The sequence below is a fragment of the Cyclopterus lumpus genome, chromosome 4 (assembly GCF_009769545.1).
Source record: "Cyclopterus lumpus isolate fCycLum1 chromosome 4, fCycLum1.pri, whole genome shotgun sequence".
In the NCBI taxonomy this organism is placed as follows: domain Eukaryota; kingdom Metazoa; phylum Chordata; class Actinopteri; order Perciformes; family Cyclopteridae; genus Cyclopterus; species Cyclopterus lumpus.
Window position 1 is genome coordinate 21,246,782 of NC_046969.1, and position 18,780 is coordinate 21,265,561.

General features: G+C 42.9%; 1 protein-coding gene across 3 annotated transcripts; it reads right to left on the reverse strand.

Moving 5' to 3' along the window:
* Positions 1–737: 737 nt before the first annotated feature.
* tnni3k (TNNI3 interacting kinase) lies at positions 738–16,885 on the reverse strand. 3 transcript variants are annotated; one of them, XM_034531758.1, is made up of 27 exons: positions 16,731–16,885; positions 14,715–14,882; positions 14,507–14,599; positions 11,067–11,175; positions 10,830–10,915; positions 10,495–10,592; positions 9,998–10,108; positions 9,794–9,892; positions 9,580–9,718; positions 9,350–9,494; positions 9,141–9,245; positions 8,901–8,995; positions 8,668–8,817; positions 8,194–8,277; positions 8,062–8,118; positions 7,442–7,534; positions 7,292–7,349; positions 7,009–7,203; positions 5,827–5,931; positions 5,682–5,734; positions 4,900–4,952; positions 4,296–4,428; positions 3,993–4,102; positions 2,897–2,956; positions 2,654–2,823; positions 1,338–1,417; positions 738–1,073 (listed from the first exon to the last, which is right to left on the reverse strand). In XM_034531758.1, the coding sequence occupies exons 1-27, from the start codon at positions 16,822–16,824 to the stop codon at positions 994–996; spliced, it is 2,823 nt and encodes a 940-aa protein (XP_034387649.1). In that variant the 5' UTR covers positions 16,825–16,885; the 3' UTR covers positions 738–993. The 3 variants fall into 3 exon arrangements, 2 of the variants coding, with proteins under 2 accessions (XP_034387649.1, XP_034387648.1); XR_004609419.1 differs by lacking the exons at positions 738–1,073; positions 1,338–1,417; positions 2,654–2,823; ... (17 more) ...; positions 9,998–10,108; positions 10,495–10,592 and having other exon boundaries at positions 10,669–10,915; positions 11,067–13,555; XM_034531757.1 differs by lacking the exons at positions 738–1,073; positions 1,338–1,417; positions 2,654–2,823; ... (17 more) ...; positions 9,998–10,108; positions 10,495–10,592 and having other exon boundaries at positions 10,669–13,555.
* Positions 16,886–18,780: the final 1,895 nt, after the last annotated feature.

Below are 18,780 nucleotides of genomic sequence, written 5' to 3' on the forward strand. Positions count from 1 at the left end.
TTTACATCACGATGGCTTCTTAAATAGTCGCCACCCTTCAACCACCATAAAGAAGAAGCTGCATGATGAGTTATGACATGTGCACAATGGGCCATCTCTTCCTATTGTTGGTAACAACGAGGCGCCGCGCGAGAGGTATCGAGTGCGGCCGCTCTCACCGGTTACCTGTAAACAGATACTCTCCCACTCACGGCGACAAACCCTTGAATAATACATCGCTGTCGGAGTCCCACAGCTTAGTCCGGCCCACGTACACTTTACATTTCCACTGATGGTTACGGTTCAGCTTTGATCAGAGATCTGTAATTGCACCGTGTTGATGACAGTTTTAGCGCTTTTACATAGTTATTTGTTTATGTGACATCACTCAATGTTGGGTTGCTATAAGACGTCGAATGAAACTTTGTGACGAGTCAAATCTCGGCACCGAGTTGTGTCATTGTTGCTGCTAACACTACCTCTTATTTAACGTTAAAAAAAAGATACTTCATATTTATTTGTATTTCTTTCATCTAGTTTTTATGGCTAGCGTGTGTTTGTGAGGCTTCATCGTTTCAACTGAACATTTTATGTGATTTGGCCACTCAAAAATAATAAAAGATGAAAAATAGAGATGAATAGTGACTTCCTGCTTCTTCTTCTTTTTTTTATTTGAATGAAACGTGTGTGTACATTGAATGAAGGCACACGTTGACAGATTTATGCAAACCATGTGCGCAACAACTGATTTTGCTTGTCACACATACAGTATTTACAAAACAAAAGCATCAACAACATATGTAAAAAAATGTTTACATGTATAAACACACTACAAACTGGGAACTAAGCATGTACTGTAAATTCATAAACAACTCATACAAATACAGTATGCTAAAACAAACAAAAGGTTAGTTTTCTCAATATCTACCACTTCTATAATCTATTCATACCATTAAAAGGAACGGTCAATAACAGGCATGAATGTCTGCATTAATATGGTCATAGAAAAGAGGTTCAGTTACTGTCCTCAAAGCTTCCACTGCTGCTGTAAGAAGAGCATAATCTCATGGTGCTCATGGGATCAGACACGTACCCTGAAGGAGACAAATCAATAACAACTGGGATTAATCATTTATGGTCGGTTTAGTTGATGATAATAATATTGACATGCCAACATTAGTACTATTCCACACTTTGTAAAAAAGGTTTAAAAATGGCAAAAAAGTACAAAAATTACGTTGAAAGGGAACAGAAATTGTATATAGAATAAAAAAAAAAACAACATCAGGTAAATAATGAATTTAAAAAAGTAACATTGCATAAGAGCAAGTCTCCAAAAGCACATTTAAAGAACAAACCATTTCGATCAACAGGAGAAAACTGCATGTTCCTTCTGAGTTCCTCCAGCGAAAGGCCTCCGGATGCTCGACGCCGCTCACTGAAAACACATGAAATCCACCCGTACACATTAATCTACATGCGAAACAGAAATACATAAAGCTTTGTTTACATGGAGAGAGAGGCGAGATGGAGAAATTCAAAATGTAACGTCCGACCTCACAGCGGGCTGCTCTCACTTTCTCTTCAGGACTCTTCAGTGAACAACGTTGATGACGGGTTTGACGGGGCGACCGCACACACAATTTGATATTTGAACATTGTGTGCAATACATTCATGATCTGTAAAAAAAAAATGTAAAACTCCATGTGGATGAATTTACACTTTTCTGGGGCCGCAAACACCCAGAAAGGTTGTGTCTGTCTGTGGATGGAGCACCGGGGGGGATTACAGAAAAGACGTTGCCCCTCCACAATAACCCCACCTCTTGTTTCTGGGTTCATAGCGACTGTTACCAGGCTCCGACACACACACACACACACACACACACACACACACACACACACACGCGCGCACGCCTTACGGAGGCCTTCCTCCTCGGCCAGGATGCCATGCATGTTTTATTGCATTTGCTTTCCTTTTGTTTCCTGTTTCGTATCCCAGCAACTCCAAATCCTCACTGTTCCAGTAAGTCTCTGAACCGGTCGACATGTTACTGGCATAACAATTGTTCAAAGGGAGTCGTTTCTACAAAGCCTGAGCGTGTTAGAGCAAACTCAGAACTTGAATTAAATTGAACATTTAATTGAACTTGGAAAACAACTTTAGATTTCTTGGTTACGGCTTTTTCAACGCATTTCTGAGCCCATTTTTAAGTCTCATCTGCCCGTTAATTGTAAAGATCATTAACTAAACCAATTGAAGACATTTAAACATCTGTTCTCCCTCTTAAATGACGTCAATAATAACTATATATTTAGTTGAATCTGTGTTTTTGTGCTTGCAGAGGCAACATCAAACATTTTCAACTAAAGGAGAGTTCAGAGGTTGACTTCAGTGACGTTCCTAATATTGAAGAAAAATATCACAGATATTGCTGCACTGTAAATAAAATATGTAGCTAAAAGCCAACTGTTGTGTCAGCCGGGGAGGTGGCAGTTAGTTTGTCATCTTTATGTATGTTATTCAATCCAAAAAAAAGGAATTTTGTTCTTCTTCACCACAAAAAAAAGGTAACTAAACTAGAAAGACAGCATAGTAACCAACGAGTCTCCAGCTTAAAACCTGGTTTAAGACCGGGTGGGTTATTGGGTGTGCAGTAGATTCCTCTCTAACCTCTGACTCCAGAAGGCGTAGGCGCGAGAGTTGAGAGCGTACTCCAGCTCGAAGCGGGAGCGCAGGGCGGCCACGTGGCTCCGGCCGGGTCCTCCTCGCCCGAGCAGACAGTCCGAGGAGGAGGAGGGAGACAGGGAGCCGCTGCTGTTGCTGGAGGCTGGAGACATCAGCTGCCGCACAAACAACATCAGGCACCGTGCACCGCCGTGTTCAGCAGGTAGGAATATGAGCGATAATATATACCTCGACATTGCACAAGCATTCCTCCAGGTTGGAGACCACTTCGGAGAACTCGGGCCTGTCCTGACATGGGGGGGAGAAAAAAAATCTGACGGTAATTTATTTCCACTTCAATGCTGAACAATCAATCATTTGTTTCCCCCCCAACAGACGGACACACGTCTTTCATTTCTAGTCCGCCCACACATGAAGCAAAGGTGAACTCCGCTTCAAAAGCAGTCCTTAGATCTGTTGCTTCACTGTGGAAGAACAAACACGGCCACGCTGTTCAATTATGCATCCTCAGAGAGAGGCCACGGTCTGTCGCTGCTTCAATACGCCAGACTACAACAACAACAACAACAACAACACAAGGACGACGCAGTAAAGAAGGAAAACACGTGACAAACTTTTTAAAGCTATGATTTTAGTAAATACTTTTCTCCCCCCCTGTTTTGTTCACATATTATTTGTCAGTAATTCTCTCGCCAACTTCAGATTATATTTGTGTCACACATCTGAGAGCAGTGTTGTCCAATCTGCTTCTCTCCGGCGTTGACGAATACAAAGTTCCTGTAAACACAGAACAGCGTGTGTCACTTCTAAACCCCCCCTGGCAGCTGCTGCTGCCGTACACAGGAGTCCTATTAGGAATCACGCTCTTATTAAAAGATGCACTGACAAAGTTGCACTGGGGCGAGGCGATCACAGCAGGGAGCGAGCAACCGTTTTGGCAAACAGGAAGTTAGACGTCGCCACAGAGGGAGCAATGTACCAGCGTGCTCGGCCGCGTCTTAATGTGTCTTAATGAGGCCAAGGACAAAAACAGGCCCGGCTAATTATGAACATGAGCGCCGAGTGGAGGATCATATACACGCCATGTGTGCTCATGAATGTGAACAGCCGTGCAATAATGTATCGTCTGGGGACATGTTTGCAGGAGCAGCTTACTCAGCATCAGTTGGCCCTGCCGAGCCTCAGGGCGTTTAAATAGCTAACGACATATGGAAGGATGCTAAGGGGGGGAGATTATGTAGCAGGTTGAGACTACCGAGCAACACCTGGTTGAGGATACGCAGGACGGCACAGCTCATAGTGTACAACATGTACTGCCGTTTACCTCCGGGCACCCGTTCCAGCCTCTCATCAGAAGAGCGGAGATGGGTTTGGGGATGGAGTAGCCAACAGGAGGCCGGATGTGGTGGTAGGCCATGTCTGCTGCCGCAGCAGCTGTGGACAGATCAACGTCTTAAATCTTTTTGTTCTGTGCTCGTGTTTTTCTTGCATTAGTTTGTGTGTGTTTTCAATATATTTTTGTCACTGTAGGATCAAAACATGTGTAGCCATGCTAGCTCACTGGACAGGAACGTCAGACTGACATATCTATGACAGGGAGACAGATTTAGTAGCGGTAAAAAAATACCTGGTTTCAAGTGAGCGAAGGGAATTTCTCCAGTGAGCAGCTCCCACAGACAGAGGGCGTAGCTGAACATGTCGGCCTTCACAGAGTAGCGGTTGCACTGGGTGAACACCTCGGGAGCCATCCAACGCAGGTTCTAGACACACACACACACACACACACACACACACACACATATATGCGCAAAGACACACATTTAGGTGACTCTTTATTACCTTAGAGACATTTTAAAAATGTTTAGACATCACACACACAATTACTGACATAAACACTGCGTCCCAGAAAGGGCAAGTAGTTCCTCGCAACAGGCAGTCCTCAAGAGATGTAACACACTTAACACCAAACTGCAGGCCAAGCACGCTGGGTAGCGATGAGTCAGCACATTGAGACAAAAATCTGCATGACTGCAGTTTTCTTTCTTTTTTTTTTGCCGGTGGGTAATTGATGGCAGGTGCCAGCAGAAGCTCTTGCTCAATCTCCTGCCTTATTCTTCTGTGGATGCTGCAGATGCTGTGAGTGTGTTTTTGCCAAAGGGGGAGGAAAAAACAAATTCCAAAAGGTTTCGTTTGGGTCATAAAATAAATCAGAGAGGAAAAACGGCACTGACCCCCGGCTGCTTGGTCATGTTGTCCTCAGACACAGATTGTAGAAATCTAGACTCTGAAGAGGAGGAGAATGTGATGCGATGAAAAGAAAGAACCAATGGTCATCGAGTGGCATGTAGACTCACTCACATTGAGCAAAAACAAACTGATTACAAGAAACTAACAGAAGTGAAACCAACGACGAACAGCTGAACAAAATGTTTTTAAATATAAATGAATAAAAACAATTGAACTATTGGCTTAAGTTTTAACTTCCTGATTTAATATCTATTATTAGACAGTACAGTTTGCATAAATTAGTCAAAGAAGAAGCCACGTGACCACCGGAAGAGTCTCTTACCGTAATGAGTTACTCTTTACGTGCTTCGGTAAGATAACGTTAGCTTCTATTTTGCTAGTTTTCTTGCGTGTTAGCCACAACGTTATTTCCATTTAAAAGCCTTTTCTTGCACTTTACTGTAGGTTGTTACGTCAAGTGTGTAAAGGGAAGTGTATTTGATGATTAAAGAGGTCATATGGGGATTTCTTTTGTTTCTTACCAAGCAGCATTTTTGATAAGACATTTTGTTTTACTGTCACTGCTAAGAGTATTTGTCAAAACTTATTGTGTTTACTTAAGTTTCTATAGAAAAGTACAAAGTTGCATCTTTGAGAGAGTGAGGTTTTATTGCTGATGAAATCAACATAGTCTCGCTCTTACAAATGTACAGTTTACATTTTTTTTCATAATAATAAAAGGTTCATGCCGCTTCAATTTTTTTGTACATTGCAAAATGTCTCTTACCTCCAAAATCAGCCACCACTGCGTGTCCGTCCTCATACAGCAGAATGTTGTGGCTGGAAGGATCACAAGCATCATTAGTAAAGACGACAGCTCTCCAATCTGTGGGTACCATCCCACCACAGCGGCTGCTCCCGTGTCCACTCACCTGTTGAGGTCCCTGTGGATGATGGGCTGGGTGAGGTTGTGCAGGTACTCCATGCCCTTGGCCACGTCGATGGCGATGATGAGCTTGGACTGCAGGTCGATAAGCCTGTCCATTGACACATCATTAAAGCAGCAGCCACTTAGCGCCGGATCAATGTGCCCCTGCCAATCACACACAGCACTTTACACAGATCAATAGGACGGTCTATGAAGACGGCACCTGGCCACACAGTTTGCGGAACACTTCATTTGGATCAATGATGGTCCTCCCTGCTTCCGAGGAGGATAATGAGACCTGGAATAGTTGGCTGTGCTGTGCAAACATGTCCTCGTAAATCACTGAGTAATTAAAGGTAGTTAGAGCTCTTTTTAGGTCTCAACGTCAGGATTTAGTCTCCGTCAAAGTGTGTAAAGAAATCAAACGGACTGCTTCGCTTGTTGAATTTACCAGAAACACCTTTTTAGACGGAATGCATTGCAATACAAGGGCCCTGCAATGAAGGATACCTTTATTTTGTTGCAATATACTGCAATATGTCCCGATGATTTCGGCCAGCTCTTTTCGCACACATGAAGGAACAGAAATATTAGGAACATAAACACAAACTAGAGTCAAAAGTGACCATTAAGTTGAACTCACTTTCTGGCACAGAAGCCACGTTTTCATTCAAAATGTTTGAAATGTAGCAAAAGAGGAAATGTGAAAGTGATGGAGAAAGATCTTAAGGGATGTGTTTCACTTCTTCTATCATGTCAATAAGATATAAGGAAACGCGGCAGTGTGAGCAACGACTACAAATTAAGTTTGACAAAGATGACGTTTATTACAGAGCTGCAACAAACAATTCAATTAATTCATGGAATTTTATTAGAAAAGTCAAAAATCCAAAGTTTATTTTTTTAATTGCTCGTTTGTTTTTGTTGTAATGCTATAAAAGAGAGAAAAGTAGCATTCACATTTTAGAAGCTGTGTAAACCAATATTATTTGACGTCCATTGACGACTTGGTTTAAATCCTGTGTTTTGACTTTAATCCTTCAAAGTGTTAAACTATTGATGCTCTTTCTGTGTTTGCGTTAAAAATGGTTAGAAGTAGAAACATTAGAGGGGAGTCCTAAAGTTTCGTATATCTAATGCGAGGCCTACTACAGACGGGATAATACACCGTTAGCTCCTTCCTCACCTCTTCTGCTCGTGCAGCAGAGAGAACAGAGAGCCTCCAGAGACGTACTGGGTCACGATGGCGAACTGGCTGGGGTCGTCCAGACACGCGCCCACAAACTGGATGATACAGGGGTGGTTGAGGCGACAGAGGATGGAGACCTCTCTGCAGAACATGTCCACGTCCGACTTGGAGCAGTACGTGTTCGCTCGATAGCTGCAATCAACATTGGATGGTGATAGAGACTCATTAGTTTCCCCCCTCAATGGGATGTTAGATGTCATCTTCAGAAATGGAGCAGTACCGTTTTATGGCCACAACTTTGTTTCTGCATTTGCCTCGGTAGACTTTTCCAAAGGAGCCTGAGTGTGAAACAGATTGAATCCGTTATACCTTAATCCTGATTATCTGAAGCATGTAGCAAAGGGAGCAGAAAATGTATGAACAGAGTTACCCGATCCAATAATTTCCTTGAACTCCAGCTCCGACAGCTGAAGGTGGAAATGAGATGGGAGGCTGGCCCTGAGCAGCAGAACTTCTGCCTTCTCTGAAAACAGAGCGCAGCATTTTAACATTTAACATTAAACATTGTAATCTCATCAATGGAGAAAGTTCAATGCATCCTTACCCCCCCCCCTCAACACAGCTTTTTCTATTTATGGAAATAATACGAATACGGGCCGGTGCACGCTGGTCTGCTTTGAGTCGGTTATCATTTTAAGAGAAAATAGTCCGATTAGAAATAATTGAATATGCACCAAATAGGTTTTTATGTATATTTGTAATTAATTTAAAGTGCACTGTTACACGCGGATGCTTTTTCTCTTCAAGTTTATGTTCAACCCTTGATGTTCGGAGGCTTTAAACATCGGTTTCCTCAAAATCAGAGCAATAGATTCTAGATTGTGAATATCACACGGACGGATCTGTGGTTTCAGCGGTAAGGACGTCAGCAGGTGTGATCACCAGCAGCTGAGCCCCCTCCCTTGGCAACAGAGAGTGTGTGCTGTCATGTCAGCTGACAAGTGATGTGAAATGTGGGAAAACCTGCTGTGCTTCACTCCACCTCGCTACCTTTCGTCATGCTTTTGATCTTTCCCAGCGGAGACGGGACAGAAACGTAAGACCCATCTGGAAGAGAGACGACATGTTCAGTAATGGGAGGACTTGATAATAAGGACTATAATCTCCAGCGGGGTAACTCACCCCCTCCCGGCTGGGAGTACTCGTTGCAGGGGGAGTCATCTGGACGCTTGTAGTGTTTCAGGAGTGTGACAATGGCATCATGACCTGAGGAAGTAAAACTGTGTTAAAGGGATAGTTCAGGTCTTTTGAAATGCTGTTGCGTGTGGTACTAATCCACAGCCAGTGAAATACGCCCCCAGTTTGGAGCAGCAGCACAACCGTAAAAAAAAATCTATATCAGTTTAAGTGTACGTGATATTTAGAATATCTTTGCTGGGTTACCTTGTTGTGAGAGCTAGTCTGGGTTTACGCTGCCTATGCTTTTGCAACAGCCACCAGGAGAAAGAAAAACGTTCATTTTACTTTATAGAACACGAGGGTTGATGGTCTACCGCCCTCATCTACTGTAGCACCTCATAAAAACCCCACTTCAAACCACCAGAAGTGAGTTTTTCAGTCAATCTTTTCTGACAGCTCGTCACCATACCGACGGACCTTTTTCATAGGCCCACATCAGGCACGTCTGCTCGTCCTTCTCTCCACTGGACCTGCTGGAGTCGCAGGCCACCAGGTTCATGTCTGCCCCGCTGTCCAGCAAGAACTGCACCAGGCGGATGTGGCCGTGAAAACAGGCACTGTGAAGAGCTGAATGGAGTATTTATTATAGAATCACAGTGAAAAACAAAACTGGTCCTGCACTTGATCTCACAGGACGTGTTTCCAGTCACCTGTGTGTCCATCTCTGCCCTGGTTGTTGATGCTCATCGCGTTCTCGCTCAACAAGAACTTGATCATCTCCAGGTCTTTGCCGTAGGTGCACGCACTGTGACACAAGACACGTGCTCATTATCACCCCTGAACATAAATCGCACGTTAGAGGTGATGAACACATATTGATCTGTCCATAAGAAGCATGCGTTTTGTGTCCATTCACAGATTATGAATAAATACAGCATGCGAGTCAACACCTGTGAAGGGCAGTCTCGCTGAATATGTTCTCCTTCGACAGACTGTCTGTGCCAGAAAGCTGTATAATCTCCTTCGCTGCCTCAAATTTTCCATTATAGCAGGCTCTGATGAGACACATTAAACACGGCAGTTCATTAACCGCTTCATGTCATCCTCCAAAAAAAAAAAAAAAAACGCAGATAGGATACCGCCACCGGAAGCCGTTTACAAGTGTAACGGTGTGTCTCCGTAGATGTTGACGGAGTGAGGCTGCACGTCGAAGTCGCCCTGCAGGAGGAAACGCACAACCTCGTGGTGACCAAAGCGGGCGCAGAAGTGGAGGGGGACGTGATCTTCGTTGTCCTGAGCATTGACTGGGGAGCACCGCAGCAAAGTAAAAGGAGAGTTAATCATTTCCACGCGGACTCAAGTAAAACCTGAACTAAATGTGTGGCTCACCGTTAGCTTTGCTGCCTTCCCCCATCAGGAGCTTGATGATGCTGAGGAAACCCTTTGCTGCAGCCAGGTGCAGAGGCTGGTCACCTACCTCACCACTTGCATTCACATCTGCCCCAAATTTGAGCAGCAGTTTTGCAACCTGAAGGCCAGATGGAAAGGTGAAAGGACGCATATCAAATCTGTGTTTTATGTATCATTAATACGAGCACTGTACCTGCTCGTGGCTGTTATAAGAAGCAATATGCAGCGGGGTGAAGAACACAGCATCCTGAACATTCACATATGCTCCGTGCTGCAGGAGTATATCTGCTGCCTGTCGGAGACGAATGGCACATTATCACGTGAATAAAAGCAACGTACGTCATTTTCATCACGGTTATTAAAGGCAAAAGAAAAAAGAATATGCCCCATGTCTCACCTCGTGGTGCCCAGCCAACGTGGCGACATGCAGGGCAGTGAGGGCACCGTAGCCCACCTGCTGCACGTCGGACCCTCCGTGGAGAAGTGCAGTCAACAGCTCAGCATTGTCCTGTGGTACAGGGCAGGCACCAGCCCGTATATAAAGGAATTAAAATCAGCTCCAACTCTACCAGCTGCGACATTCAAGTGATGTCCTCGGTCATATTTTTATGAATTAGGCCATTCAAGTGACTTATTTTTACTTTTGATTTTCAATGTTGATGCTAAGAGTTTAAATGCAGGACTTTTACTTTGTCACAGAGTATTTCTATATCGAGGTATTGCTACTTTTACCTGAGTCCTTCTTCCGCCACTGGTACTTGCACTCCACCATGTGGTAGGAAGGCTCTTCACCACATAGCAACGCAAGCAAGACAAAGACGTAGATTGCACCTAGAAAAACATTGTGAAAACATTTTTAAAACTCTGTATTTATTGCCCCTTAATTGTCGTCACCTTGTATGCAGCCAGGTGGAGCGCGGTGAATCCGTTCCTGGACAATCTGGAAGGACGCAGGCCTTTGAGCATCAGGGTGCGGATATGGGTCTTGTTACCTGGTCACAAATAAATGATGTGCTGGCAAAAAATAATTCACTCAACAAAACTTAAGTTTTATTTTGAAAGTTCACATTTAATCGTCCACTTTTAACCGTTTGCATTTAATCTTTATGCACAAAGTAACATCAGGGAGGTCATCTTCAGACAACAATGTCTGTCAGCTCATGGTAATCCGTCCTCACACTCCCTGGTTTGTCGAGGAGTTATTAATAGACTCTAGTAGTCATGCATACCTCCACAAACGCAGCACAGATGCAGCAGCGACAGCCCCTTCTCTGTGCGGTAGCTCAGGTTCACCTTCTGAAAAGCTTCATCAGAGCTGAGCCAAAGAAAGTCAACATCACCTGCTTGTGAGAATTGACACCCAGACTGACACAGGAAAGACTGAAGAGAGCACAGCCATAAAAAAGCAACACACGAAAGCGACTGAATTCCCCAGTTTTAAAAAGAGAAAATGTTTTTTTGTCAACCTGAAAGCAAGTCTGAGGTCCACGATCTCCTTGTCTTTGAGCAGGAGATCGTCTTCCAACTTCTCAACGATCACGGCGTACGACTCGCCCACCTTCTTCTTCCACTCATCTTCACACACCCATCATCATGGTTTAAAAAGAATAACAATTTGAACACATTATGTCCATCGTTCACCATTGCCCATGAGCAGAAATTACTCATATTTTACCCCGGAAATAGACTCCAAACAACTGTATTTGAACTCTTCTATATGTAATTGTCTGACACTAAGTTTTGAAAAGGATTGTGCAACTTGTTATTGCTTGACTGTGATGACAGCCAACGTTAAAGCCCAACCCTCCAGTCTTTCTTGTTCTTCTTCAATTCAAACCTCGTTCTGAAATAAATAATATCCCCACACAGTCACAAACACACTCAGATATTACCTGTGCACGTCTGGGATGGTCTGGATTTGTAATTTCCCATTGATAAGGTCTCTCTTCTCGTGTAATATCTGCTGTATAGTTTGGTAAGGCAGTAATACAATCTCTCACTCGGCCACAATTGCACAGGTCCAGATAAAGGGGGGGGGGGGGGGATCATGGCTGTGGGCTAAAAATAAACACCTTTGAGTGGAATGCCGAACAACTACGACAACTGATCTCCCTCCAAATGACAGCAGGCAGGTTTCAGTGTGATTGTGTTCATGTACAGTATCAATTTATATATATATATATATTATTTTTGACAGATATGTTGACTTGTCATAGCAGGAGTAGGTGACACTAAGTAACATTGACTTCAATCCACCAATTACTGCAACGTGGCAATTTTAATATAGTTATTGGTTAAACCTGACCAAAATGTCTGCTGTGAAAAAGACTTATTAAGAAATCCGAGTTTGGAAGTCCCCTTTGTCTTCACTGTTATGAGACAATGGACACGTCTATGTAGAGCAGTGCTGTGGATGAGGCAATGAGGGAAACACTTCTAAAAGAAAAGTTGTACTTTTTATCAGTAGAACTTACAAAACTGTAAATGGAAAGGATGAACTTTATGTTACAACTTCAACTTTATCTCGTACTTAAGATGACTGATAATCTCAATTATTATTAACTTTGATTGTTGCGTTTACTCCGACTGATGTGTTCATACAGTCCCTCCCTGAACTTCAACATCTCCTCCAGGTTCTTACACTTTAAGGACTCTTGCATAGACATCAGCGTTGTGTCTTTGGGTAAGGTGAGCGTAGAGCCGCTGAGGGCGGCCTGCAGCATCTCCAGAGACAGAGAGAAGGAGCTTTGTTGATCAGGGCACACGGGAAACAAACACGCGTTCCACAAGCTGCAGCTAGACGCGTCGCCGGAGAACCTCAGCGCTTCATTTTTCAGCCCCCAGTGGGACAGAGAGCGTCCCAACAGCTTCAGGTCTTCAATGCACGCCGGTGCTTCTACGCTGCGCTTCAAGCTGTCGTCGATCCCAAAGACGACGGTCACAAACCCGGTTTGGCGCGTGTCGTTCACACACAGAGAGTGCATGAAGACTCCTTCAGGCACCGAGAGGCCCGCACCGACCCAGCAGCTGCTGACGATGGAGCCCCCCCCGACGGAGGCTCCCGCCCCCAGTCTGGAGTACTCCACCACCGATCCAGCTGCCACGCGGCAACCGGCATCCAAGACGCTGTACATGACGCAGCATCCCGAGTCTTCGTTCATATTTACGCTGAAGGCAGACGACAGGAGACCCAGCTCGCTCTTCAGCGCCGCATCCTCGGCGAGGTGAAAGAGGTACTCTGTTGTGGTGCCAATGTGATAAAACTTGGAGTTGTGCAGGAGTACGACATTCAAGGGAGTCCCCTTCAGAAAGTGGAAGATCTTTTGGCGGACTTCCACCAGGCTGCTCTCCTCTTTGGTGACATTGGCAGCGTTGCTGGTGTAATCTATCGTGGCTCGGGGGCCCAGTGCCTGGAGGAAGTCCCCGTATGCGTCTACCTCACATTTCAAAGGCCCCAGCTCCTTCAGCAGATTGAGAAGAGACTTTACCGTGTCAAAGTCGACGTAATAGGTGCTGTCTGTGTAGACGAACTCCGTTTCTGATGGAGAACAACCGCCACTTCGCCTTTGACAAACCGCTCCACTGTTTCGCATCTTCTCGACGGTCGGCTTGTGCAGGAAGCGCAGGCAGGAGACGTTCTCCATTTCAGAGTGAGTGGACTTTCCGTTTGACTCCAACACAAACACTCCGTGGGTCGTCCCGATAGACAGCGAGGACGGGTGGGCCAACGCAGTGAAGCCCGGTCTGTCGAACCTAACACTCGCCCCATCGCCAGTACTGTAGAGCTCTATGTCGTCGGCACAGGTCACCAGCACACCAGGCTTCATCTGGGAGGGGAATTCCACATACATGGCCAGCTTGAGCTCCAGCATCTGGTAGAGGGGGTCGCCCAGCGGCACGGCGGTGAAGAGCTTCCCCAAGGCGCTGGCACTGGGCAGACGCTGGCTGAACCCTCCTGGACGGATGAGAAGTGGGAAACATCAAACAAAACACACACACACACACACACACACACACACACACACACACACACACACACACACACACACACACACACACACACACACACACACACACACACACACACACACACACACACACACACACACACACACACACACACACACACACACACACACACACACACACGCAGCATCTAAAACATCAACCCCTCCACTTTGGAATAACGAAATAAAAAGTCAGTTTTACACACTTTCTTGTTAAAGCCCCAAACATTCGGAAGATGCTATAATAACGTAATAATTATGGACATTTTAACAACTCGCATGTTTTGGCTTCATTGTGTGTTTGAGCAATTGTGTCCACTGTCTTTATTTTCACAATAAGCCACATTATTAAAAGAATGTATTTCACATATAAGATCATTTATTCTGTTAACAACATGATAATGATCACCTGCTGTAAGAGGACGGCAGTGTGGGGGTGCAGTTTTTGACCTCATGTTCGACTCCGTTGTGTTGCCATATTTCAATGAATATGTATATATTAAATGTATTAAATATTTGATTCTTGAATGTGAAAATAAATGTGGCTCACATGGATCCAACAGGATTCGTGACTGTGGCGTTGGGATTTGGACAAATTCACATGCAAGAAGTGTGAAAAAAGGCAGGTGTGAACATGTCAAAGCATAGCTGCTTATTCTATTCTATTATTTGTATTGAAGGGAGATGAACATATCCGTGGAGCTGAAATCATCAAGTCAAGTAATGAATTTTAATAATTGGCCTCAGGTTTTGGAAATCAATTTATCGTTTCAGTTATTTTTATATATTCTCATGTCTCAATAGTTGCAACCTGCCCGGGGCGAAAAGCAGTGGAACAAATCTTGTGTTTGTATTTTGTTTAAAAGTCTAACTAACAGAAAGCCAGTGAACCCTCAAACCTGCGTGGATGAGGAGGACTCTCAGCCCGCCCAGAGCCTTCCCATAGATGTCATCCAGCTGCTGCAGTGCGTACAGAGTGGAGCCCCCATTTCCTTGAAAACAGGACATATTAGTAGTCATATTAATAATAATAAAAATAATAATAATGTAGCGTTTTGTTGCTCGCCTTCGACAGTGGAATGTATGCTGCCTGACTGACTCACTCACCTATTTTAGATCCAGGCGGATCCGAGAAGACCTTGTAGGGAAGTCCGAGGGGAAGTTCTTTTCGGTCAACTTTCCCTCTGATCTGCAGCTCATACGCGTCCCTCTGGCTCTCGTCCGCCGCGGTCACGACCACCGCGTCCCAAAACTCCCCGGGCTGCACCTCCCGACCTTCAGGAGAAGGAAGCACATGACACAGCTTCTTCAAACAAGAATACATACTAAGAATAAAGGATGACATACAGGCTTCTCCAAATAGGAATATGTACTAAGACTAAAGGATAACATACAGGCTTCTCCAAATAGTACATATTCCTAAGACTAAAGGATAACATACAGGCTTCTCCAGATAAGAATATGTACTAAGAATAAAGGATAACATACAGGCTTCTCCAGATAAGAATATGTACTAAGAATAAAGGATAACATACAGGCTTCTCCAAATAGGAATACATACTAAGAATAAAGGATAACATACAGGCTTCTTACATACTAAGAATAAAGGACCACATACAGGCTTCTCCAAATAGGAATAGGTACTAAGAATAAAGGATAACATGCTTCTCAAGATAGGAATATGTACTAAGAATAAAGGATAACATACAGGCTTCTCCAAATAAGAATATGTACTAAGAATAAAGGATAACATACAGGCTTCTCCAGATAGGAATATGTACTAAGAATAAAGGATAACATACAGGCTTCTCCAGATAGGAATATGTACTAAGAATAAAGGATAACATACAGGCTTCTCCAGATAGGAATATGTACTAAGAATAAAGGATAACATACAGGCTTCTCCAGATAGGAATATGTACTAAGAATAAAGGATAACATACAGGCTTCTACAGATAAACCTGTATGTGAATACATTTTGTAACGACATGCAATTTAATGTCCTGTGAATGAAACATACAACCAAGCCTCAGGATGTTGTATCTGTTGCAATACAAATGTGTTAATAGTTAAACCGTAACTAGCCCAAACTATTTGCATGCCTCATTAATAGCCGCACTATTTGCTCAACCAGACAAACCTGTCTTACAGAGCTGAGTCAGACTGCGGATGTTCTTCTCATTCCAACTCCATGATCGTGAACATTTAATTGACTGTCATATTTTCCATTAAATATGGTTAAACTTTAAATCATTGGACCCTGAATTTTCCTTCCGCCACGAGACTTGAGGTTTGAATTGATCTTCAATACTAAGAATAAAGGACAACATACAAGCTTCTTCAAATAAGAATAAATACTAAGAATAACATAGGCTTCTCCGAATAAGAATAAATACTAAGAATAAAGGATAACATATAGGATTCTACATACTAAGAATAAAGGATAACATACAGGCTTCTACATACTAAGACTAAAGGATAACATACAGGCTTCTACACACTAAGAATAAAGGATAACATACAGGCTTCTACATACTAAGAATAAAGGATAACATACAGGCTTCTTACATACTAAGAATAAAGGATAACATACAGGCTTCTACATACTAAGAATAAAGGATAACATACAGGCTTCTACATACTAAGACTAAAGGATAACATACAGGCTTCTACACACTAAGAATAAAGGATAACATACAGGCTTCTACATACTAAGAATAAAGGATAACATACAGGCTTCTTACATACTAAGAATAAAGGATAACATACAGGCTTCTACACACTAAGAATAAAGGATAACATACAGGCTTCTACACACTAAGACTAAAGGATAACATACAGGCTTCTACATACTAAGAATAAAGGATAACATACAGGCTTCTTACATACTAAGAATAAAGGATAACATACAGGCTTCTTACATACTAAGAATAAAGGATAACATACAGGCTTCTACACACTAAGAATAAAGGATAACATACAGGCTTCTTACATACTAAGAATAAAGGATAACATACAGGCTTCTTACACACTAAGAATAAAGGATAAACACAGCCTCGATGTTCAGCTCAGGAGCAGTGCACATACTTAAAGTTAAATGAGTCGGTCAGATATGAAACTCACCACGCAGAGAGTTAAATGTTGTGATCTTTTCTCTTGTAGCCTTCTCTAACTTCTTGACACATTGCTGGTTCATGCTGTCGCTTCCAACTTCCATGAGGCGAAGTCGCTTGCTCCGTCTCGGGTTTTAGTTTTAGAAGGGAGTAAGGAAACCTTTCCGTCTGACTTCCGGGTCACGTGGTTACTTGTGTTTACAACGCAAAGAGGGAGCACGCGGTGAGGGGCGAGCTGCAGGGCTAAAGTCGTGATTTTTTTAGATTCTGACTAATAATTCGGTCAATTTTTTTGATCGAAACATTTATAGAGTTGATCAAATTGGACTAAATAATTGCCATGTGAGTAGTTTCTCTAAACAGAATACACAACACATCAGATGAATAGATGTGTTAAATGGGGTTTCTTGGAATACATATTAAAAATCTTAAAGTGGACTTCTTGGTCTTGTAATTTGACAGAGTCCAATTTTGATGTTGAATATTTTTCTATTTAATTTATTTTCATTATTTATACTTTTACATATCTTTTTAATTTTTTAACATGCCGGTGTATGTAATAGTGATATTGACATATACCGCTGATGCAAAGACTTATTTAACTTATTTTTTGTAGTGTTTCGCCCTCCATAATTGTTCAACCAAAACAAAAAGATTTGGAACCAAAAAATATGTAAGACGGTCATATTTGAACTATTTTAGATTTTTCTACCATTTTATGGTGTAATTATATTGTCTGTAAATGTATTCTTCTCAGTACAAACACGTCTGTAGGTTAACCATGACACTGTAGGGCCTCTAATGTAGTAAATTAATCCATGACCTTCCAACAATGACACAAGACAGTAAGTAGACGTTGATTTAAGATTTGATTAACTGTTTTGATGTAATCCATTTATTCTTTATATACTATTTCATGGTTTTACTTCATTGTTTGCAGCCAACTGATCTCTTACCTCACAAACATGGAAGGTTAGAAAAAAGCAGGTCTAATCAGGGAACTAGCTAAATCAATCATAATTTCCTGATTGGAACCGTAAGGTACTGTATCAGATAAATTATTGATTACAAGTGCCTGTCAAATTCATTTGATATTAGCCATTTTGATTAGAAATAACAATATTTTTAACAAGGTGCTAACTATTAACACATTGTTATGGCAAAAAGATGCTCAACAACATCCTGAGGCTTGGTTGCAGGACATTAAATTGCATGTTGTTACAAAATGTATTCTCTCACTCACATGTTACACTGAGAGAATCTCCATGACAACAGTATGTGGACATGTCCAGGGATTGGTTGTTGATATTTCAGTGGCGCTAAGAAGGAGGAAGACGCAATTACAGATACTCGAGGAGCGAGCTGGGAGAAATTTGGAGGAAGAGGTCCGACGATGTCGACAAATAAACAGAATTTTTTAGAGTTATTCCATAGTGATATTTATATGAACATTAAGTTTTGCTCTCGGACAAGGCTGCCAACAGGTTGCATTGAACATTGAAACAAGAGACCTTTGGAGCTGAAACGTCAGGAACCAAAGATAGAAAGCACCCTGGCAGAGGCACAAGGGGCCCGCTCAGGATGGAGGCTGCTCTGAAAGGAGGACAGGCAGGGCAGGCTGCATTCCTAAAAGCATGGAGGACAAAGAGGAGCTGGCACTGATAACGGCTCCCTCACTGAACGAGGCCTTTAACGAGAATAGCACACATCGGAGCAGCCGCTGTTCAGGGACCTGCAGAGCGGTATGAACCGGCAGTGAGGGTCAAGCTGTTGACCTCATCCAGGGATGCGCTGGACGGATTTATGTCACAGGATTTAGTGACCGGCTCGTGATTTCATCGTTCTACCTAAAATTTCACAAAATGTTTCATCACATTCATTACACTTTTTTTCCTCTTCTGTTTTGCTGCCCGAGAAGCAGTGTGATCGTAGCAGGACAATAATACAACATAAACTAAATCTGAAAAGCAAGCAGAGTAATCAACGCCTTTAAACCCCAGTCAGGCTTTCTGGTCGCTGGCCTGTAGACCTCTTACAACAGTTACAGTGGGATACAGCTG